The following is a 24,549-nucleotide window of genomic DNA, read 5'->3' as shown; positions in this document are numbered from 1 at the left end:
CTGAGTGTCCTTCCGTTACCGTGGAATTGCCCAGAGGCATTGATAAATGAGAGTTAGGCCAACCTGGTTTGAGTTGGACACAATATATTATAATAGGGAATTCTTATTTGTTATTGTTATGCACGCCATTCTGTGACCAAGTGAAACAAAGTTGTCAAATTTCTTTGTATGTATGGCTCTAAATGCAGGGGGGGCGAAACGGCCGTGCCCCCCCCCCCCCCCACCATTGGCGGCGCAAAAAAGAGAAGAAAAAAGAAAGAAGAGAAATGAAAGGAGAAGAGAAAAGAAGAAAAAAAGAAGAAAACAAAAAAGAAAAGAAAGAGAAGGAAAAAGAAGAGAGAAGCCGGGTTAAAAAAGAAGAAAGTTACAAGGAAATGACACTAAGTGACAGTAACGACAAATAAAGGAAAAACTGGGGAGGGGGTTTACGCGTATGAAATGAGCGCATTGAGGGGAGGGGAGGGGGGGTTGCCTGACCGTATTATAATTTTAAGGTTGTGCAAAACTGAGTCGGAATTCAGCTTATTTAAAAGAAATACTAAGTAATAAGTATGCTTGTTGATTAGTGTTAAAACACTTCTGAAAAGGCCGCGCCCGGCCGGCCCCTCCAAAGAGTTGCAGAATGGTAATCAGGAAATGTTGGGGTCATTCCCGAAGGCTTGAGAGCCGTTATTGAAAAAGGGGGCGGCAATACGTCAGTGATGGTAACGATGGATAAGGGAATAAGGAGGAGAGGGAAGTGAACTGCAAGAGTATTGGGGATGATGATAATCCTATCATCAGTGCAATCTCGGTCGGAATCTAGCATAATTATATTTATCGAGAAAAAAAAAGGTTCATGCAAAAGCACTCCTGGTAAAGCCGCGCCTGGCCCTTGTAATCGGGAGATTGGGGTCATTCCAGAAGGCTTGGGAGACGTTATTGAATAGAGGGGCCAGGCGCATAAAATCCCGAGCCGCGGATTCGAAATTAAACGTTAAAAACTATTTAAATATGAGTGTTGGATTGTCCAATCCATTTCCTGATATCGAAGTGAGCCTGAAATCTTCCAACAAAATTAATTTACGAGAGTCTGGTTATATGTCATGGGCAAAACAATTCCTCAGATTATCAAATTTGCACACAGTGACAAATATTTGTATAAAAAAGCAAATAGAAAATAAGAAAGGTGAAGTAGGGAAGGGGACGGGAAAAAAGCATAGTCAAGGGGTTGTAATATAATTCAGTTATAGAGTATTTATTGAATTACTGTTCGCCAGTATGATTCTATGCCTAATAGTTTAAGATAGAATCAATTGTTTGTCTGCATTTATTGTGCATTTATTCATTGACTCAATGAATGTTTTCAGAAGTTTATAACTCACTGAATGTTGAGGAAAAAGCTCATGACTTCGATCAGAAACGAAATGTGCTGGAGGGGGTGACAGCTCTTGGCCGAAAATCAACTTCCCAGATTTCAAATTCTGCGAGAGAGCGAAACTAGCATATAAACATTAATTTTGACACTTTTTAATAGTGGAAAATGCTGGTTTGTCACAGGAATACATAAGTAAATAAATTTACACAATCTGTCAAGTGTGCCCGAATATGAGGTAATCAGGGTTTTTTTTTGCCGAATTGAAACAATTCGAAATCCTCGAGAGATGCAGGCCAAGCCCCCCTCTTGTACTTCATGTGGCTATTTAACATTCGATTTAAGTTAATGATGCAACATACCCAATGGGTACTCAAATTGTCCTTAAGAGGACTTCACAAAAATCGTTCCAATTGTTTTCTCCCTCGTTACAACGTTATAGTATAAGGAACAAAATCAAATGACTTTATCTTCATAAAATAACAGCTGGTTTCTCATATCAAAATAATTCAAAGTCGGGTCGGTATTTTTGGTAGAGTTTTTCTAAGTCAACCAGAGGAACACCAGCATAGTAGGACTCGTATAGAGACTTGGAAGAGCTGTTGGTTGGACTACTCCCTTTCGAGGACGGAAACTCAACGATGTGGTCAGCATGTACAAGACGAAGGATATAGAGAGCGTCATCAACCAGGGACTCGAAATGACTGATGACGTCGTAATTGATTTGACATGGTCCACATAGTCGATTGATCTCTCTCCAATGAGGGTTTTTCAGAAATGAAGCTATTTCCGTCGTGTTCGTCAAGAATTTTACAAATTCATCAAATCGGAGATCATAGATGACTTTCCGCGCTTGTTTTGTGGATATCACTTTACGCTCGATGCTACCGCTTTTGTTATTCAATATTGTATTTGGTCTATATTCTTTAAGGATATGCAATTCAATTACGCTCTGAAATGATTCCGAGCTATTTGATGTCGGCGATCCTGCCCATAGTTTATTTCGATAGTCAGATAATAGTAATACACAATGAAACGGGTGACGTACCACCAGAAACTTTGTGATTTCAGCTCTCCGACTTTTCTTGTAAGAGTTGAGAGATCTGAGCTTACGAGGTCCGACATTATTATTGACTTGTGGTTGTGACAGATCGTCGGTGTGGTTCATGACACCATTCAAAACAAGAAAGACCCGTTGCCAGCTCGTACAAGCCACCTTCGGTACATTACAATAGACGGGTTTGTATTTATCATCGACAATGAGTGTACCGCTTGGCATGCCGTCTCCCTGGTTGTAGTGCACATCGTGTGCGAGGCATCCTTTTTTTAATTGCGCTCGACGACGTCGCTGAATATCGACCTGGGTGTCCATGGAATCAAGTGACTCCTTGTCTCCGTTCACGGTCAATGATGTCGGTGCCAAGGTTGACTTCGATTTCGTTGTGTAACTTAAGGGTAACTGAACCTTCGGTTGGAATGGCCTCCATGAATGAGATGTAGATGTCATCTAAGAATTGAAAGGTGAAAAAGATATGATAATATTATTGATCAGGATGATTAAAAAAACACTTTCACGTTATGTCTTCTCGTATAATCAGCTGTGTTGACAACATACTTGTCGTTGATGAGAGCAGTCATTTGGTTTAAAAGTAGCAAATTTTGAAAGTGACGTCGCCTTACACAAAAAAACAAACACGTATAATTAAAACGTCTTACCCAGTCCCGATGATAATTATCTTGGTGTCATTTTATTTATGAAAGAATTTTATACGCCCAAAACCCGAATGTTGTCGTCGAAAATGCAGATCTCATATGTTGCGTTCTTTTGAGGGCCACCTGTTATAAATACATAAGACTATTATGCTAAAGGTGCTTTTCATGATGATCAAGCTAGTGTACTATACCACTGCTTCTACACCCGGATAATTTTTACTTTTATGCCTCATGTCAAATTTATATAAGTGCGTACATATTATTGACTATCAATTTAAAAGGGATATGTATTAAATGTTAATAACATGTAATATTAGTAATCTTTTAATTTTCATAACATTTATTGTAAATAATGATGATTTTCTTACCCTTTTTAAAGACGCTGCATAATTTATCTTGCAAAAACTTTCATATTCTGAAAAATAAAAGGAAACAAGATTCTCTATCGTCAGTATGATAAGTTATAGGATTATGAAAGAAACAGTAAAACAGATTAAAATGAAATTCACACTAAAAATGCAAAACCTCACTGAATTTTCACAGAAATATAAAAGATCCAAGTAATGATAGAAACATTGAGAAAAGCTATAAAGGCCAAAAGGAAAGTTAATCAATGCCTAAAATAATGTTAGCGCTCCCTGGTATATATCGTTTCCAGTCCTGCCGGTATAGGTTCCCCCCTGAAGTTAGCCACTCCTGAATAGAATGTATTTCGAATGACTTTAAATAATTAATATAGTTTAATAACCAGCACTCCAGGTCTATACAAACCCCAGATAAAAGACCTCATTGTTTATTTTGAATAAATAACGTTGTATCAACATAATCTGAAAGTGATTCAAATTCGGAAACGATATCAGAACCAAAGTCAAGTCGAGTATTTGATTTCACGTCACACACACTATTTTAATCTCCTTTTCTCATATTCATGTTCATGGTAACTAGAGTATTCAATATCATTACCAAACTAAAAGGACACAAAAGTGCACGTATGTGACATCAAAAATATGGTGGAAACTGATTTATAATTAATATTCATTCTCAAACAGCGACAGCTCAATTTTAACTAGAGTACTTTTCGTTTCACAAAACACAATTCCGAATGCTACCTAATGCAATTTTCGTATAATATAGAAATGTTGATACAAACAAATTATATATGAAAAGTGATAAACTTACTGATATCAACCAGGTGTCTAACGGATGGTGAAGATAATGATGTGTAGATAGAACATACTACCATACCAATGATAGCTGTTGCACAGAGAACAATCTTATGTTTATGAGATGGTAACATCTTGCTCTGAATCACGACCCGCCGATAGTGGTGTTAATGAGAAGAAGCATGCAACAGAACAGAATGATGCTCCGCGAGTTCACGCTTATAATTGATATTGACTCAAAAGTAATGTAAGAGTTCTCACTATTTCAACTTTTTTATCTTAGCTTATTCTCTCCATCCCTTCCTCTGTCCTTCTCCACGTTCTCTCTCACTCTCACTCTCTATTTTATCAGGCTTACCGGAACTCTTCCATTTTATATATTTTTTTAAGGGGGGGGGGGGGGGGAGAGGCAAATTATATGGGGCTAGAAATATTTTTAACTTAAGACAGAGCATGCGTAAGAGAACATAATCCCTACAGTACTTGAATTAAGTATATTATGCGAGGGAGTGCAGCGACCGAACGAAAAATTGCTTATGTGATATTTCCAAAAATAAAATCAAGCGACACATACTCAGTAAACTTTTAAACACTCAGGCAAATAACAATTTATTTAAACATTTAAATAATTTACATTCATTTTTGTCTTCTGAGAGGGGCACTGCGAAATGATTTCATATAATTTATATTGTTGTCTTACAAGAGGCGAGGCAAAACGAGTTTTCCTCCTCCAGTTTTTAAGAAACCCCTTCCCACAATTTGGGGTTACATGGAGTAGACTATGTTCCTATAGTACAGTCTTAAGAAATAATGCTTCTACTGCGAGTGATATATTCAGATTTTAAAAACTTTGTATCTTAGAGAATTAGGAAATTTGATAGCTTTTTAAATGCTGAAATCGCGTATTTAAAGCACCAGAAACCCGTTCTATTGTTGTAGTAAAAAAACAACAATGCGTCTCTTAATTGCAAAGGAGCGTAGCAACATATATAGTGAGAGAGAAAAAAAAAGAGTTTTTAAATTTGAAACTCTGTATCCTAGACCAAAATAAATATTTTATATGGTTGTACTTACGAAACATTCAAACCATCAGAAACCAATAGAAACCAATAGAAATAGAAACCAATAGGACCAATAGAAACCAATAGGACCAATAGAAACCAATAAGACCAATAGAAACCAATAGGACCAATAGGACCAATAGAAACCAATAGGACCAATATAAACCAATAAGACCAATAGAAACCAATAGAACCGATAGGACCAATAGGACCAATAGGACCGATAGGACCAATAGAAAACCAATGAGACCAATAGAACCCAATGGGACCAATAGAAACCACTAGGTTTAATAGAATCCAATCGAAACCAACAGCTAAATCTATCTCATGCATATTCATGATTACTTCATACGTGTTCACAGAAAATTACATTTATCATAATTTGTTCAGCAACTTATGACAATGTACATCAATTTTGTGAATTCTATCTTTTTTCGGCAACTAATGACCAATAGATTATTTGTTTAATCATGTTACAATTTCATTCACGTTTTAGCAATAGATATATATTGATTATAATGATTACTAACCAAGAAATAATTCATGTATGTTTATTATATAGGAATAGTACAAGCTTTCAGTTAAAATAAAGGATATTCTTTAACTCACTTCAAGAGATCTATGTAAAGAAGTTAATGCAATTGAGACTAGAATATACTTTTTTTGGTGGACAGTTGCTAAAATCGATTTTTGATTTATCATTATTGATTTACCAATGGAAGCCATTGGACTATTGGTTTCAATAGGGAATTCAGAATATGGGACCATTAGAAACCCATAGAAAGATCTCTAATGGACCAACAGGAACCCATATAGAAAATATCTAATGGACCAACAGAAACCCATCATAGAAGAAAGTATCTAATGGACCAACAGAAACCCATAGAAGACATGGGTGGATGCTGGTCCAATAGAAGCTTTCTGTTAGTCCATCAGCATTTCTTTCTGTGGGTTTGTGTTGGTCCAATAGATATTTTCTAATGGTTTCTGTGGGTCCATCATTTCACTTTCCCTATTGAAACCATAAGACACCAATAGCTCTAATGGTTTCTGATGGTCCAATAGGATCGGATCCTAATGGAATTTCGACCTGGGAGTCCGTAAATTCTGGCAACCGGGTGAGGAAAAATGTCATATTGTTATTTTTTCTTGCGAGGGAGACAGGAAAAGGGACAAAACCCCTCTTTTTATAGAGAGATGCCCTGCCCCTAACCCCGGCTTGGGAAAGGTAGTAATTTAGAGTAAAAGAAAGTTTATTAAACGTCTGATTTCAAAATCAGTTGTAATAATCTTGTTTTTTTAATTAAAAAATCGACTTTAGCCCCCAGTATTGAGCCCTCCAAAACGGACCCCCAGTCAGGTCAATTTCACCCCATCTACGTCATGCAGCAAACTTTTGGCAGTGGAATGTATAAAGGGCCCTAATATTAATTATTTAACTGTATTGTGCACCATCAAAGATAACAGTCATATAGTTCATAATATTGCTAAACATAATATAAGTGCTTATTAGCGACTTCAAATATTTATAATAATGGTACATGAGTTCTGAAATGATGATATGAAATGATTTTTTAAACTATTTCCATTCACTTCAATTTCCTAATATGCATCTAAATCAGACGAAATTAATATAAAAATATAGGTGTAATGTATTCACACATCTATATAACATGAAATACTGGCATTGAGACAAAGTATTATTCTGTAAATAACACAAGTAATGCACTTACTACGATAGGCCCATGTCGGGGTTATCATAACCAAAAAGCTCAAAGTCTAACTGATAGCGTCTGTATAGTTTATCCAAGTCGCTCCGTGGTACATCTTTGAAATATGACTTTATTGACGCAGTATTAGAGCTATTCGTAGGACTACTTCCAATCGATGATGGAAATTGGACGATAGAGTCTGCGTGTATACGACGGAGAATATATTCAGCGTCTGTGTCCAACGTTTCAAATTTACTTATTATATCATACTCGACTAGACACGGAGAACACAATTTATGGATTTCTGACCAATGTTCTTCGTCGTTTTTCTCTAGAGGGTCTACCAAGAACTTAACAAAGTCAGCCATGTTTAAGTCATAGCGGACCACCCCTTTTGGTGTTGAGAGTCTCTTGAATACAGGACGACTTGGTCCAATGAGAGACAGAGGTTTGTATTTCTTCAGAATATGCATACCAATACCCTTCTGCCAGATATCACATTTCCTAAAGTCTGACAGAGGGTCTAGTTTATTCCTGAAAGCTGACAAAATTCTTGAGAAGGGGTCTCGAACGACTAAAAACTTGGTGAATTCTTTCAGCATCCTCCGAATGTCCTCCTCCGGGTAAAACCGAAGATACTTTAGTTTCTGGGGCGCTACTTTGTTGTTAACGTCTGACTGTGAGAGATCATAGGTGTCCTTCATAATTCCCCTCAGGACCAGAAGTACTCGTTTCCAGCTGGTAGAAGCGACCTTTGGAACTGAGCAATAGATGAGCTTGTACTTCTCATCAACAATAAGGTAATGACTGCTTAACTTCATAAAATCTGTGAATGTCCCACCTGAACTGTTCTTGATACAAGTGTGGCTTACTTGCGCTCGTCTGGCTTTCTGGATCGCATCTTGCTCATCCATGAAAAATATATTAGATGATGTCATCTTATCAACTGGAGCATTGGTTGACAAGTTTATTACACTGTCGTATAAAGTCCCAATCTGTATCGAGATAGTGAGAAATCGTTTTACCATCTTCAAACTGCATAATTTCAGATCTCATATTTCCAGATCCCAGTAGACATGATGGAGCTAAACTTTGTGTTTATTTGTTTTCACAGAGAAAAATAATCACCGCGAGGTATATTTTCTTTGTTCTTCTTCAAAACGTAAGTCTAATCTAAACAGTTTCATTGAAATAATAACAAACTTGGGATTAGGATTAGGGCTATTTGTGGGGTTAACTGATCTCACAAATGTGGGGTTGATTGATCCACAGGTTTCGATCCTTCCAATGGTGAGATGAAAATATGAGGGAAAAACTCGATATTGAAACAAATACTCAAGTAATTTGACACCACACTTTGCCAAATTAAATTATCCTTTTTCTCAATAAACGGACTAATTTCCAAGTCCTCTGCATACATCATGCATTCATGCTCCTTACATTTATGATATGTAATTACATAGCACCTCTGAAAGTAAGATTGATGATTGATGTTACATACCGTGGATATACGTTCATCTTGTTCTTCATTTCGGGAACGTGCCTTCGGTTTATAAACTGGATCTGTATGCAGAGGATTCCAAAGTTAAGAATATAATTACACTGTATACTGTGAATTCTGAAATTTAAGAAGGTATATAATTTATTCTGTCCTAGCTACCTCACCCATCCCCCCCCCCCCCTCCCCAACAAAAAAAAAAATTATATATATATATATATATATATATATATATGTTTCTGCTACATAATGGGATTCCAAAAGAGCAATATTTTTGCTGAATGTACAATTTATCTTATCGTGACGACATAATCTTAACGGGCTTTGGTCACGTATACCGCCGTTTTTGATGGCGTAAAATGTAAAACCTGTGGTGTCGTCTATTTATTTAAAAGTGTTTTGAAGGAGCCGTAAGACAAGGGCAAGAAAAACAAAATTGGGAACAATTTAATTTTTCTCATCTCGAAAGTTATATCTATTACGACTACGAGTAACTTCAATAGCCTTCCCTAACTCAAACAATGGAAGGTTAACAAAAGTGGTCCATATACCGAAAAGCAAATAAATGAATGAGGGAAGATAGAAATTGTCGGTCGATTGGCCTGTCGGCCCCATAGGTTGTATATAGCCATTGGAACATTCACTGGTGTTTCTGATAATTTTTTATGCAGGTGCTGATGGTTCCGTCACTATAATAGAGTCCATGAATTTTCTCTTTCATAACAAAGTTGGGACAAATTAATTGATTATGACTCTTTAGTGCTTTCGAAGAGATATTGAGAGGTAGAGAGAGAGAGAGAGAAAGAGAGAGATAGAAAGAGAAAGAGAGAGAGTGTGTGTGTGACAGAGATAGGGAATGAGGAGTGGAGAGGGGGGAGGGGTAGGGGATATATACAGTGCGTCCCAGAAAAAAGGAAACCGAGAATTATCGATGTTGTATCATAACTTAATCACAATTATAATTGATAAGTGACACATATTTGTAAAGCTTATGATTAAAACTCATGAGTGATTGAAATTAATTTGAAGAGAGGAAACCAAAAAGTCATTTGGCGGACGGTATCTGAATTTCAAAGAGAACATTACATTTCTAGAAAGTTGAGTTTCTGTCCTTTCATATGACACCTCAATCAGGGAAAATGAGCTAGGAATAAGAAAGTTCCGTTTGTTTAAAGTAATGCTTGCATTTCCATACTTTGATTAAACGAATTCGTTTTCACTGGATGCTTGCCGTAGCAACAAACGGAATTAACAAAAGACTTAACTCCGTTTCGTTGACAATCAGCCGTAGACGAAAGACGTTATGCATGGCTGATTGTCAACGAAACGGATTTAAGTCTTTCGTCAATTCTGCATGTTGCTACGGCAGGTAGCCAGTGAAAACGAATTCGTTTGATAAAATTATGGAAATGCAAGCACTACTTTAAACGAACAGAACTTTGTCATTCCTTGCTCATTTTTTCCTGATTGAGAGGCATATGAAAGGGCAAAACTCAACTTTCTAAAATGTGATTTTCTCTTCGAAACTCAGATACCGTCCGCCAAATGACTTTTCGGTTTCCTCTCTTCAAATTGATTTTAATCACTCATGCATAAAATATGCATCATATGAGTTGGATCAAATGAAAGAGGAGGATCCAAGCTTTACAAATTTGTGTCATTTATTAATTATAATTGTGACTAAGTTATGATAAAACTTCCATAATTCTCAGTTTCGTCTTTTTCTGGGACGCACTGTATAACCGATTTATGTTGTATGAAAATGATAGATCACTGTATAATTGTGTCGAAATAGTTGTGTTTTCATCTGATACACACCTGAAGAAATATCAAGTAGTCCTCGAAGGACGAACCCGAGATTGATGAGGATCAATAGAACAATGATGCCGACGACAACGATCACGTTCTTTCTCGTAGACATAATCTCCAAAAAGTAAAGTCGACGAGGCTTATGTTCCATCTTGGAAGACATTGAAAGAAAGAACTGAGGAGAAAAAAGAGAGAAGTTCAAGAGGTAAAGGGAAACATTTTCCAGCAGAGAGCTTTCTTTTTCATAATCTGCAACCGTACAGACAGACGCGTGCGCAGGGGGGGGGGGGTTAAAGATAAAGGTGAGTTCTGGTAAACAAAAAACAAAAACATTCTCACAGAATCAAACGAAAATTACACTGAATGTTCTAGATTACAAATAAATGTCATTTGCCAAAAAAAATTGGTAGAAAATGTATACTGGCTGAGCAATGAGCATAGAAAGATTAGAAAATCAAGGTTAGGAGCCCCGACACCATTTTGTGTAGTCCCATATACATCTTTCTGTGTACAGTACTTGTTACTTTACCAAGGCTGGGCCAAATTTGTTATGGTTTTGATGACTCCAGAACTTTGAAGTACACACCAATACTTACATGCTACATGATCAACTTTTTCTGATCCATTCCAAAACCTTTCTTTCACAATGCAATCAGATGACCAGAGCTCATCTTTAAAAAATTTTTTTTAAAAAGTGTCCCCCCCCCCTCCCCCAAGCCACTGAACGAAATATCTGACGATGTAATTTTCCAATTTCCGGGGCTCTTACCCCCCCCCCCCCCCCGCTTATTCAGCGGTCGTCTGAGTCGTTGCGAAAATTTTCCTCAAAAAGTGGACAAAAAAAATATATATATGTGCCGACAGCCCATAACAAATTAAAAATCTGTAAAAATGACTTTCTTCTTGAATATTTGCTTTTCTACATGTAGGCCTAGCTATTTGAGCATATAGTTTAAATTCCACTCTGTTTAGTAAGCACAAGGTGACACAAAGAAACACACAGCAACCAACATTAATAGCAAAGATTCAAATTTAGAAATAGCGACTTTTATTCATCAATAACGAAGATAGTTCATAACACAATGCAAATACAGCATACTTAAAGGTAATACAAAGTTTTGTGAGATTTTGAAAATTGGGTGGATAGTGAATCTTTACAATTTTGATATATTTGGATGCCCCTGTGGATGTATTATAAGCACTAAAAAAAATAGCCCCTAAAACACTTCTGTTTTCGTGAAAATTGAATATAAAAATTTACCGGTGCTCCCGGTAAATTTTGATAAATTTCAAATAGCGCCTATGGCCGTACAATGGTAGCTGCGACCATGAAAATCTCAGAATATGTAGTTGGGATATATAATTTCCAAACGGGAATAGCTAATCGGTCGATTTTAGTCAAGAAACATTTTTTCATAGTTAAATTAATATCTTGACCTTGAGAGGGAGCTATACAACATAAAGAGTTTATTATTTATAATTTCATAACTTTAGACTCGATTTCAACCGCGACAACGATCAATGTATATTGTAGGAACGTATATGCTTCCAATATGTTAATTTGAACCAAATTCATGACCCCAAACCAAAACTTTGTAATACCTTTAAACAGTTGCATTTGTAGATAAACAATGTTTTTTTCCCTCCTTATACTCTACGCCTATTATACAGAAAATTGAAATGAGACCACTCCACCAAAAAGAAACTATATAGTCATACAATATACGAATTTGACAATGTAGCATTAATACGACGAGAAGAATATGTTTCAAAGATAATCTAATTAAAATACACACACCTACACAAAGCAAATAAAACTCAGAACTGGTATGGAAAAATACTTTGAAACTATATTATAAAGTTCTACACAAGTAATCTGCCCTTTTGAGCACGCCATCGTTAATTTGCTCAAAAAAGCTATATTGACCCGTGATATTTGCAAGGTGCAAATATTAATCACTGTTGAAAGAGAAATACTTTCACTCACGGCAAACATTAAAAACAATTAATTCATAAGTCTACATACAAAGCAAAGTCTACATACTATAAGTAGGCCTATACATACAAAGCATGCCAGAAATTACTCACAAAACGGTCTATGATTTTATCTGGGGGTTTTATGTTGACAGCCTGAGTGTATGGAATCTCCGCAAAATGCGAAAAATTAAACAACGTAGATTTTTTTCTTCCCTTCTTTCTTCTGCTTCCATTCACTTTTTTCGAATGCAACTTGAATTCGGCGTAAATATTCATAAATGAATGATACACGCTAATAAAACTAAAACAACAACAACAACACAACAACAACACAACATGAATTATTCATATATGAACAGAATGCACAAGAAGCACGCAACATAAAAGTGCATTATAATCTGATTGAAATGTTCAATATGTTCATAAGTTATACTTTGCCAGACTTGGCCCATTAAAACACCCTGATCAAGAACCCATTCTGATTTCACAATTTTATTGGGTCATTACACAAGTTGTTCAACTAGGCTTCAGGACGTATAATGTCAAAATGAATACTCAATCAAAAATATTGATCTAAGTACTGATGTTACAGGCTTCAGGTGTGTGTGTGTGTGGGGGGGGGGCATTTACCTTTAACAAAAATTAATAATAACAAAATTCATTATGATGAGGACCCTAAATGCTTTGTTACATGAGTTGCCCCTCCTTCCCCTCTCTTACACACAAAATATGGTCAACGCCAAAGTCTTTTGTAGATCTGAGGAATGTACTGTACTAATAAAATATCATTGCTAAAAACAGTTCAATGTTGAGTCCATTGACTCAGGATCCATTTTTTGGGGGGTGTATACTTTTGGCAGAATCTTGTAAACATAACCATTCCCGGCTACAGGTATGATAAATCGACAAATACGTCAGTTTTGAGAGATGATGATTTAGCAAAGTTACTTACCTTCCTAAGCAAACAGTGAACCAGTCTCTTTCTCTCTCGAGTGGTGTTGCATGTGCATTAAAGTTCATATAAGGGAATCTCCAAGAAATATCACTGTTCATAAAACTCTGTCACAAGACGAAGAGAAAGGAAATCTCTCCAAGGGTCAGGGCGTAAATCCTTACGTAATACCTATTGTTCAGGGGGGATGAATGAATAGATCATCCCCCTGAACAAAAGGTATTACGTAAGGATTTACGCCCATGCATACAGCGTGAGTCAAAAAAAAGTTTACACCTAGAAAATTGCTAATTATTTTAAAAATCATCTATGAACAGTAAATGATTATACATCTTATGAAAGAGTGCTTTATCCCGAATCATTTGGTATCATTTTTGTGTGGTATGTGTTCACGCTTGGATGAACACTAGGCATTGTTTGCGAGAGCGCAAAAATCGATTGCGCCAAAGTTGCTTGTGTAATGTGTGAATAAAACAATTGGGATTCGGGTATTAATTCGGTCTTTACAGATCCAAATAACATCCCTAACAAAATTAATTATGCCACACTTATCAAATATCAAACATCAAGTACCAATGTACATTTGTGCGTGTGTGTGTGAATTTTGCTTCTGCAAAAAGCATATCCAATGCATTTCATTTGATACATTCAATTCATTCTCTCACTCCGCTAATTCCAACATAATACATGCTGTAGGCATCAGGCGCGGATCCAGGTGGGCCGAGCGTGCCTTGGCCCCCCCCCCCCCCGCAAAAAAAAAAAAAAAAAAAAAAGAAGAAAGGAAAAGAAGGGAAAGGGAAAAGGAGAAAAAGGGAAAGAAAGAAGAGGAAGAAGAAAAGAAAAGGGGGAAGAAGGAGATCGGGGGCCGAAAGGGCCTTGCCTCCCAGGCTGTTAACACCCCCCCCCCCCCAATCAAAACAAATAAGAGAGAAGGAAGGAAAGGGAAAGAAAAAAAAGGAAAAGAGGAGATACTGGCGTACTGATAGGGGGGGGGGGCGTGGGAGAAGTCAAATTCAAACGTGGTTTATTTCTAATTCCACAACGGTGGATTACAAATAATGCTGAAATGACATAATTTCCGAATTTTTTCCTCACTTTTTAGTAAATTATACGTTTTTATGTGTTTCAGGGCTCAAATTAATTAATTTCTAAATTTACAGCCAGGCCAAAAATATGATTCTTGAGATTCCTACATGTCAGGGCCCGAGGTACGGCGGGGATCGAGAGCCTCGAGCCCCCCCCCCCCCCACTTTTCTTGAAAAAGTATATTAAAGAGAAATAAAATAGAATGAGAGCAAGAAGTGAGAATAGTTAACTGCCAGTGTTAACAAAATAATGAGGCATCAAAATATGCTCATCTGACCGTGATTAAATGCCTAAAACCCTTAAGCTTTCCCCTTGCCCCCTGGATTCCATCTAGGGCCCTACGGCGGGCCCTTAGATGACCATCTGACGGTAATTTAATGCCTAAAACCCCTGATTTTTGGACCTGGACCCCACGCCAAATAGTGACCTGCCAGTGTCGCAAAATAATAAGTTATACAAAAAAATATGCTCATCTGACCTTAATTAAACGCCTAAAACCCCTGAGCTTCCGGGGCCGGCTTCGCCGCCTCGACCCCACCAGGGGCCCTAAGGCGGGCCCTGAATGCTTATCTGACCGTAATTTATTGCCTTAACCCCCTGAGCTCACGGGGTCGGACAAGGTATCAAGATGTGTTTATCTGAATTCAGACGAGGATTAAGAGTCGAGAACTGTGAAACGAATCGTTTTCTTTCTCTAATGATTTAATGAAACGTAAAAGCTTCCGCGCTTCGCGCAGGAGGGGGAGGGGGAGGAACTGAATTTAGACAAGGATTAAGAGTCGAGAACTGTACAACGAATCGTTTTCTTCCTCTAATGATTAAATGAAACGTAAAAGCTTCCGCGCTTCGCGCGGGAGGCGGGGGAGGGGAGGGGGGGGGGGGGGACTGAATTTAGACAAGGATTAAGAGTCGAGAACAGTACAACGAATCGTCTTCTTTATCTAATAATTTAATGAATCGTAAAAGCTTCCGCGCTTCGCGCGGGAGGGGGGAACCTGTATTCAGACGAGGATTAAAAGTCGAGAACTCTACAACGACTCGTCTTCTTCCTCTAATAATTTAATAAATCGCGGGGGGGGGGGGAAACTAAATTCAGACGAGAATTATTTCCGAGAACGGTACAACGAATCGTCTTCTTTCTCTAATAATATAATGAAACGTTAAAGCTTGGGAGGGGGAAACTCCCCCCCCCCGCATTACGTCACTGTTGGTCACCATTACGTACCAATATTTGGCTCGCACAATTTCAAATTGGCCCCCCCCCCCCTAAGAAATCCTGGATCCGCGCCTGGTAGGCATCACTTTGGCGCAATTGTTGCACTCTCGCAAACAATGCCTCATGTTAATCCAAGCGAGAACACATAGCACACAAAAATGATACAAAATGATTTGGGATAAAACACTCTTTCATAAGATGTATAATACTTTACTGTTCATAGATGATTTTTTTTTAAAATAATTATCAATTTTCTAGGTGTAAACTTTTTTTTGACTCACACGGTATATGCAGATTGTCTCAATTACTTGCTGTCTAGTTTAAAATCTGCAATTATCGATCTTCGATCAGCCTAGATGACCCTGCGATAGACTTGTGTGTTGATTACGTCATAGACGATTCCGAAACACAATTACTTTCCGTCCTTAACGTTGCTTTCATTTTAGTCTTCCCATAGTGGTTCTGGATTAGCGAACAGAATACTCTGACTCTGTGAAGTGCATTTCCACAAAACATCTTTAATATGATTACGTAACCGCACATCTTACAATGGAAGATAAAAGAATCGACAAGCTATACACCTATTATAAAAAGACTTCAGGGTGCAGAGGAGTCGTTCTTAAAGTGACTCGGTAACATTGTTGAAGGTTGGTTTAGAAAAAAATTGTATTTTTTTGTATGAAATGTTACTTATTATATTCCTTCTACCGTACTAAACCTCTAACAAATAATAATGGTCTGTTTTCACTCAAACTTTCAGATCATCTGTAATTGTACATATATCTATGAAGTCACTACCTCAGCACCAGTTTCTTTCATCTGAACAATTTTACCAAGTACCTTTAAGGAGAGGGGGGGGGGGGGGAATCTCCTCCTAAAACTTTGGAATCAACATAATATGCTGTCCTCACTATTATTTAGTATAGGCAAGCTATATTTCTTAAGCCAAGTGATTCTTCCCATTGCCTTGCTATCTGCTACCTCGAGATCATCATCATCATCATCATCATCATCTTCATCATCTTCATCCTCATCTGCATCACCATCATCGAAATTTGTATTTTCAATTACCTGTCCGTTTCTGCTTAATAAATGTGTTAATATATTTCATCAGTTTTTCTGGGGCTGTCGAATTATCAAGCAATCTGCTTACAATGACAGTCCTTCTTCCGCAAATAATTTTATAATGTTTTATAATGTTTGAGAAAATTTAGTATTTATGACAGTAATACATTTCGTTTTGAAAATAACAATTATATATAATATGTATTTGCTTATTTATGATTCATTGTCAGAAAAATAGTTATTGTACTTTATATTATTATTGTTATTGGAAAACTGTATGCTTACATGTCAATGCATAAGAAAATCAAATCAAATCAAATCAATGGGAGCAAAGATAGGTGGAAGTGAATAGCCAGAATCCCTTGTTAGTGAATGGTTGATCAGTTAATCCAGAAATTTTCTTTACCAGAAAAAGTGTACTTAAAAAAAAAAAATATTAAAAAAATCCATCCAATTTGATGTGCAGTATTAAAGGAGCTACACAAAGAAAATTCACTAACAACTGATAATTAGAACAAATTACATATGGATGGAAAGATTTTCTCTTGAAAAACACGAATAATTTGCTGAGAAATCACATAGATATCATGGAAAAGCGAAAATGCAATTTTTCAAGACCCTTCTTAGACCCCCAAGCGCCCCGAACGTAAGCCAAACGCACGAGCGTAGCGAGCTCTGAATAGTGACGTCACACACTGGACAAACAGCCAGGCGCGGATCCAGGATTTCTTAGGGGGGGGGGGGGGGGGGGGGAGGCCCAAATTTGAAATTGTGCGAGCCAAATATTGGTACGTAATGGTGACCAACAGTGACGTAATGCGGGGGGGGGGGGGTTTCCCCCTCCCAAGCTTTAACGTTTCATTATATTATTAGAGAAAGAAGACGATTCGTTGTACCGTACTCGGAAATAATTCTCGTCTGAATTTAGTTCCCCCCCCCCCCCCCCCGCGCGAAGCGCCGAAAATTTTACGATTTATTAAATTATTAGAGGAAGAAGACGAGTCGTTGGAGAGTTCTCGACTCTTAATACTCGTCTGAATACAGGTTCCCCCCTCCCGCGCGAAGCGCGGAAGCTTTTACGATTCATTAAATTATTAGATAAAGAAGACGATTCGTTGTACTGTTCTCGACTCTTAATCCTTGTCTAAATTCAGTCCCCCCCCCCCCTCCCCTCCCCCGCCTCCAGCGCGAAGCGCGGAAGCTTTTACGTTTCATTAAATCATTAGAGAAAGAAAACGATTCGTTGTACAGTTCTCGACTCTTAATCCTTGTCTAAATTCAGTTCCTCCCCCTCCCCCTCCTGCGCGAAGCGCGGAAGCTTTTACGTTTCATTTAATCATTAGAGGAAGAAAACGATTCGTTGTACAGTTCTCGACTCTTAATCCTCGTCTGAATTCAGGTTCCCCCCCCCCTCCCGCGCGAAGCGCGGAAGCTTTTACGTTTCATTTAATCATTAGAGGAAGAAAACGATTCGTTGTACAGTTTTCGACTCTTAATCCTCGTCTGAATTCAGGTTCCCCCTCCCCCGCGCGAAGCGCGGAAGCTTTTACGTTTCTTTTTATCATTAGAGGAAGAAAACGATTCGTTGTATAGTTCTCGACTCTTAATCCTCGTCTGAATTCAGGTTCCCCCCCCCCCCCCCCCCGCGCGAAGCGCGGAAGCTTTTACGTTTCATTAAATCATTAGAGAAAGAAAACGATTCGTTTCACAGTTCTCGACTCTTAATCCTCGTCTGAATTCAGATAAACACATCTCGATACCTTGTCCGACCCCGCGAGCTCACGGGGTTAAGGCAATAAATTACGGTCAGATAAGCATTCAGGGGCCCGCCTTAGGGCCCCTGGTGGGGTCGAGGCGGCGAAGCCGGCCCCGGAAGCTCAGGGGTTTTAGGCGTTTAATTAAGGTCAGATGAGCATATTTTTTTGTATACCTTATTATTTTGCGACACTGGCAGGTCACTATTTGGCGTGGGGTCCAGGTCCAAAAATCAGGGGTTTTAGGCATTAAATTACCGTCAGATGGTCATCTAAGGGCCCGCCGTAGGGCCCTAGATGGAATCCAGGGGGCAAGGGGGAAGCTTAAGGGTTTTAGGCATTTAATCACGGTCAGATGAGCATATTTTGATGCCTCATTATTTTGTTAACACTGGCAGTTAACTATTCTCACTTTCTTGCTCTCATTCTATTTTATTTCTCTTTAATATACTTTTTCAAGAAAAGTGGGGGGGGGGGGGGGGGGCTCGAGGCTCTCGATCCCCGCCGTACGTCGGGCCCTGACATGTTGGAATCTCAAGAATCATATTTTTGGCCTGGCTGTAAATTTAGAAATTTGTCATTTTCCAACAAACACATCAGCGCTCAAAATACACGGGGCGGTGGGCGATTCGCCCCCGTGAGCTACAAAATCGCCCCCGTCAGGTTGCTCACGGGGGCGATTGCAGAATTAAAAATCGCCCCGGTGGAATTATAAAATAAAGATAATCTTTTCTGTTATAACTTTAACACAATATTGAGTTTCAATTTTCAAACCTTAAACCAATGAAATGGAACTAAGATTAGCGTGCAAGATTTCTCGTTTTATGAGTAGGCCTATTATTACCGATTCAGCTCGCAGTGCCGCCGTCAGCAGTGGTTATAGGCCTACTGCGCCGTTAGTAGCGGTGCGTGTGCACGCTGCCGCGCCGTGTCTGCTGGAGCTGGAGGCGATCGCGCAAGGGCAGAAACATGGTCATGGCCTGGAGAAGTTTTTCGTTGTCAGCAAATAATGAACCTCGACCAGTAAATCAATATTAGGGACTTTTAGATTTGCACAATGAGAACGTGGACTGCAACGTGTGACCTCCTTTTAAGGCACTGCCAGTGCTTAAAAGGACGTCACATGTGATTGCCAGTGCCTTAAAAGGACGTAACACGTCCACGTCCACGCAAATCTAAAAGTCCCTTTTGAGGAGAAGAGGAAGACCAAAATGTCGTGGAATGATATGGTAACATGGGCAGATCTACGGCAGGGGGGGGGGGTAGGGGGTTTAACCCCCTCCTCCCACCCCCGGCCCCCTTGGGCTGCCAAGTGAAAATGTGATATTAAAGCGGGGGGGGGGGAGGTGGATTCTGGAGAGGAGGACTACTAATCTATTTTATTTTTTTCAGGGGGCGGTGGGAAGTGAAGCGCCGTTTTAGCATGACTTTCTTTTTAACTCTTACTTTCACCTTTCTCAGATAACCCCGCTAAGTTTTTGGTTGCTGCTTTATATGTAGTTGATAATGCATAATTAAGATAAAGAAAGAGAGAGAGAGAGAGAGAGAACCACCATCATTTTGCAATGGTTCAGGGTTCGTGTAATGTACATTTGAAACCATTTCTTAGCGTCTCGACCCTAAAAAAATAGCAAAACTATTTTTGAGGAAAAGCATTATACTGAATTAAATAAAGAATAATACTAATACTGATACGGACTAAAGACAATGTGGTATTTGTATAGAGGTATTCCAAAATGACATTCTGATAATCAACATTTGTTCTGGTATCATAATGTTTATACGCATAATACAACTGATCTTTATGATTTCTTAACGTGACATAGCTTCTTCTCCCTCTGCAAACAAAACAGAAAACAAGGTTATTTAATAAAAGGACCATGCGACAAATAATCATTGTGATTCAAATTGATGCAAGGATTTTTTTGAATAAGCAATGCTTTTCACCATAATCTTCTTTGTAAAAACGACTTTTACAAATCTCAGCCATGCAATTCTGCCACTGTGCTGTAAGATCACTTTGAGATTAGGAGAAGTGTATTATGTAATGGGTATTTTAAATTGAATGGAACGTCTCAACTCAGTAAGCATGGCTGAGATTTGTAAAAGTTGTTTTTACAAAGAAGTTTCGGGTGAATAGCAGTGCTTATTCAAACGAATATTCGCATCAATTTGAATCACAATCATTATTTGTCGCTTAATCCCTTTTAATGACCATGTTTTCTTTTTCGTTTGCAAGGGGAGAAGAAGATATGTCACGTTAAAGACATCATAAAGATCAGTGTTGTATGCGTATATTATATACACAGGCCAGTAACAGCTATGTAGCTTGTAAATTTGTAAGAGGGAAAATGCTGATTGAAATGATAATGATGAAATAGCAAATAATTGAAGAGTATCATAGGTACCAATTAAATGGATATTTGTATAAAAAAGAGCCCCCGTGAGAAGGCTCACGGGGGCTCTTTTTATACAAATATCCATTTAATTGGACAAAAAATTAATTTGAGCCCTGAAACACATACAAACGTATAATTTACTAAAAAGTGAGGAAAAATTTCGGAAATTATGTCATTTCAGCATTATTTGTAATCCACCGTTGTGGAATTAGAAATAAACCACGTTTGAATTTGACTTCTCCCAAGCCCCCCCCCCTATCAGTACGCCAGTATCTCCTCTTTTCCTTTTTTTTCTTTCCCTTTCCTTCCTTCTCTCTTATTTGTTTTGATTGGGGGGGGGGGGGGTGTTAACAGCCTGGGAGGCAAGGCCCTTTCGCCCCCCCCCGATCTCCTTCTTCCCCCTTTTCTTTTCTTCTTCCTCTTCTTTCTTTCCCTTTTTCTCCTTTTCCCTTTCCCTTCTTTTCCTTTCTTCTTTTTTTTTTTTTTTTTTTTTGCGGGGGGGGGGGGCGCGAAGGCACGCTCGGCCCCCCCCCCCTGGATCCGCGCCTGCAAACAGCTCAGTGCCGTGTAGCACTCTGCAGCTAGCCAGCCGTGTCCCGTATGTGACGTCACAAATATTGACGCTCTATAAAGGACCGCTGATTATAAGGCAGAAAATCTGGATCTCAAAACTTTCATTTTTGAGAGTTGATTACTGCGGGCCCCAAACATATTTTGAAGAAAAGAGTTGTTGTATTTGATCAGCAAGGCTTCCCCTTCGCAAAGATATGAGTTTTGCATCAATCCAAAACACTTTTGATTCTTCGTGCGTCCCGCTACTGCTAGATGAGATGGGTTATTCAATCCAAGGGATCTGGGTTTGGTAACATGACGTCCTTATTTACTATGTAAAGAAATATGGTGGAATTTTCCTATTTAACTGCAATTATGAAGTAAATAATATCTCTGTGAATACGCCTGCATTTTAGAGAAATGGCTTTCGATTGCATTGCTACCAGACCAACCCTTTAGAAGTTAGAACACGGGTTGTATGGAATAATTGTAATATCAAAATGGATAAAAAAGAAATTTTGTATAAAAAAATGTTCGAGAAAGGTATATAATTTGCTCCATCAAATTATTTCTTATTCAGGTCTTTGTAAAACCTTCCAGTCATTGAAGAACGAATTTGATATTGATCTCAATGATTTCTTTAGAATTCAATGTAGTGCTGTCAAAAAGCGTAAAAATTTTAATATAGAAATTTTCAATGAAGAACTTAAAGAAGAAGCAAAAGAGAAAATAATTATTCCTGAACGTATTCAACTGAAACCGGTCCTTAAGAGCAGACATTTTTACATTATATTAATAAATGAAAAATATGAAAGACTAGCAAGTACTTTTCATTTGCAAAATAAATTTGGCATGTCTCAACAAGATATATGCAAAGCACGCCAATTAATAGTTCAAACTTCAATAGATACAAAAACAAGAGAATTTCAATTCAAGGTATTAAATAAAATTTTGGTACTGAATTATAAGCTCTATAAAATGAAATTGTTTTCTTCCCCTTCATGCTCGTTCAGATGCTCTAAATATAAAACAGTCGAACACATAATGTGGACCTGTAAAGTCACACAAATATTTTGGAATGATGTAAAGTTATTTCTTGATATCATTGATTTCCCTTTCCTCGATGGCAAGACGGTGATAACAGCAGTATTAGAAAAGTGTACAAACAAAATGCTTTTAAATCACAGTTTAGTTATAGCTAAGTTATAAGCAAATGTAATAGAACATAATTATCCTAGTATGTCTTTATTTAAAAGTGTTTTATCGAGATCATACAACGAAGAGTTATACATAGCAAAAAGACATGGACAAGTAAATGTACACGTCACCAAGTGGGGTCCACTCGCGCATACAGTAATTAAATACTACAAATTCAAACAAACGTTGTTCAAGTTTCTTTGTTTTCATTCATAAACCCTTTTCTTTCCTTCCCCGTCTTTTGTGTTTATATTTCCCTTTCAGTTTTTGGACCGTGGTGCGGTGGATCCTTGTGTCTGCCAGGGTTGCGCTCTGGGCGCGGGGTGTGGCAGGCGGAGACTAATTTAATTCATTTAAGCCACTAAAATTAAATATTGATTTCCTGTGTTATATTTTACAAGATGTAATAGAATGCTTTTATAATATTGTTTTTATTAATCATGTCACAACTCTGTATTATATTATATTGTTCTGAGTACCAAATAAAATATCATTTGAAAAAGAAAAAAAAGGGTTATGTCATGTTCTTTCAGTCTATCCCTCGGTGTTGTCCACGTTTCATCAAAACTACATTCGATGAATGCACCTTCCCCATCTTGAAAATGGAGTCATGCTTATTTCCTTCTTCTCCTTTTCCTATTTTTCTCTTCTCCATAGCAATAACTGCCAAACTAATTAATTCATTTTATCGAGTGACTTTTAGCTGCTTTGCTTGTTATTATTTTCTTTATTTTATCAAATGAGTAATACCATTTCACAAGAAAAGGGTTGCTCTTGTATTTTTTCCAATTTGAAATATGACCAATCATATTTTCAGGTTTGGACCAAATTTTCACATTGTGTCGCTCTTAATTATTTTTGAGCAGTGCTCGCTGTTCTTTCTTAAAATTCAGAAAGATTTAGTAATGTTGTAATAGCTTTGATTATTTACAAAACATGCAGTAATACAGGCGCGGATCCAGGATTTTCCAATAGGGGGGGGGGGGGGGGGGGGCCGGAAATTCGAAATTCGCGCAGACCGTTATTTAAACTTACCAATACTGACAAGGTCATATTAGAAGCACTGTACTTTAATAGTGTACTGGTACCTACAAACGGGCACAATTATTTTGGAAAGGGGACATGCTCACGTCACATCTCTTGTCCGATATCAACATTCCCCGTTTTCAAGTTATGCTCGCGCGCAATTTTTTTGACATTTCCATCAGTGGGGGCTGAAGCCTCTTGCCCCAATATCTATTTCCTGGTTTAATAATTTGGCGAGTGAGCGAAGCGAGTGAGCGGAAATTTGAGCTTATGTATGTTGTGAAAAGTGTTAATTGTCACCAAAATATACGAGATAAGATATAACAAATGAATATTGGGAATTTTTAAATTTTCGGGGAAAGAGAGGCTGCAACACCATCCCGCATTAACTGCAGGTGTTTTGAAATCAAATCAGACTCCCCAAAAAAGTATCAACCAAAACGCACGAATCCAGTTTCAAAAATCCAAAAAAATGTCAGCTTCAGAGGGGGGCACATCACCCCTCAGACTCCCTCTAAAAGTATTAACCGAATCGCACGAATCTAGGTAAAAAAAAAAAAAAAATCAGCTTCAGAGCTAGAGAAGAACCCCCCCCCACACACACACACACACACACACACACACCCCCTGTGCGCGCAAGCGTGAAATTAACACTGGCGCTAATGCGTAAGCAGGGGCGGCGGAGCTATTTCCAAAGTGGAAAGCACCAACAAAAAAGGGCACCTACAAAGCGAAATCTCAAAGCGAAAATATACATTTTTTTAGACATTGGTATATACCCTTTCATTGTGATCCCATTATCAGGAACGATTTCAATATTTGTTTTTCTTTATATATCATACAAGTTATTGCTTAAGCATCACACTTTCGGCTGAGTGTGATTGTCTGAATATTCATTTGCGAGCGAGCAAAGCGAGCGAGAAAAAAATGTAAGATCTGTGAGGTCGCTGAGTGAAAAATTACATCTTATAAAGAGGAAAAAAACCAAATCATGATGGGGTTATAAGCATCACGG

The 24,549-nt window shown here is 38.1% G+C and overlaps 2 protein-coding genes across 2 annotated transcripts; both read right to left on the bottom strand.

The window, feature by feature from the left end:
- Nucleotides 1-1,210: 1,210 nt before the first annotated feature.
- Nucleotides 1,211-7,931, bottom strand: LOC115919245 (carbohydrate sulfotransferase 11-like). The gene is made up of 2 exons (XM_030972585.1): nucleotides 7,845-7,931; nucleotides 1,211-2,861 (listed from the first exon to the last, which is right to left on the bottom strand). Exon 2 carries the CDS (start codon nucleotides 2,859-2,861, stop codon nucleotides 1,854-1,856), a length of 1,008 nt encoding a protein of 335 aa, XP_030828445.1. The 5' UTR covers nucleotides 7,845-7,931; the 3' UTR covers nucleotides 1,211-1,853.
- Nucleotides 6,928-13,359, bottom strand: LOC100889216 (carbohydrate sulfotransferase 11). Its single transcript, XM_030972584.1, has 4 exons — nucleotides 13,240-13,359; nucleotides 10,320-10,485; nucleotides 8,505-8,566; nucleotides 6,928-7,998 (listed from the first exon to the last, which is right to left on the bottom strand). Exons 2-4 carry the CDS (start codon nucleotides 10,471-10,473, stop codon nucleotides 7,024-7,026), a joined length of 1,191 nt encoding a protein of 396 aa, XP_030828444.1. The 5' UTR covers nucleotides 10,474-10,485; nucleotides 13,240-13,359; the 3' UTR covers nucleotides 6,928-7,023.
- Between the last annotated feature and the right edge of the window lie 11,190 nt (nucleotides 13,360-24,549).

The sequence above is a fragment of the Strongylocentrotus purpuratus genome, unplaced genomic scaffold (genome assembly GCF_000002235.5).
Source record: "Strongylocentrotus purpuratus isolate Spur 01 unplaced genomic scaffold, Spur_5.0 spur5_scaffold_6, whole genome shotgun sequence".
Classification (NCBI taxonomy): Eukaryota; Metazoa; Echinodermata; class Echinoidea; order Camarodonta; family Strongylocentrotidae; genus Strongylocentrotus; species Strongylocentrotus purpuratus.
This window is presented reverse-complemented; position numbering and strand designations above follow the sequence as displayed.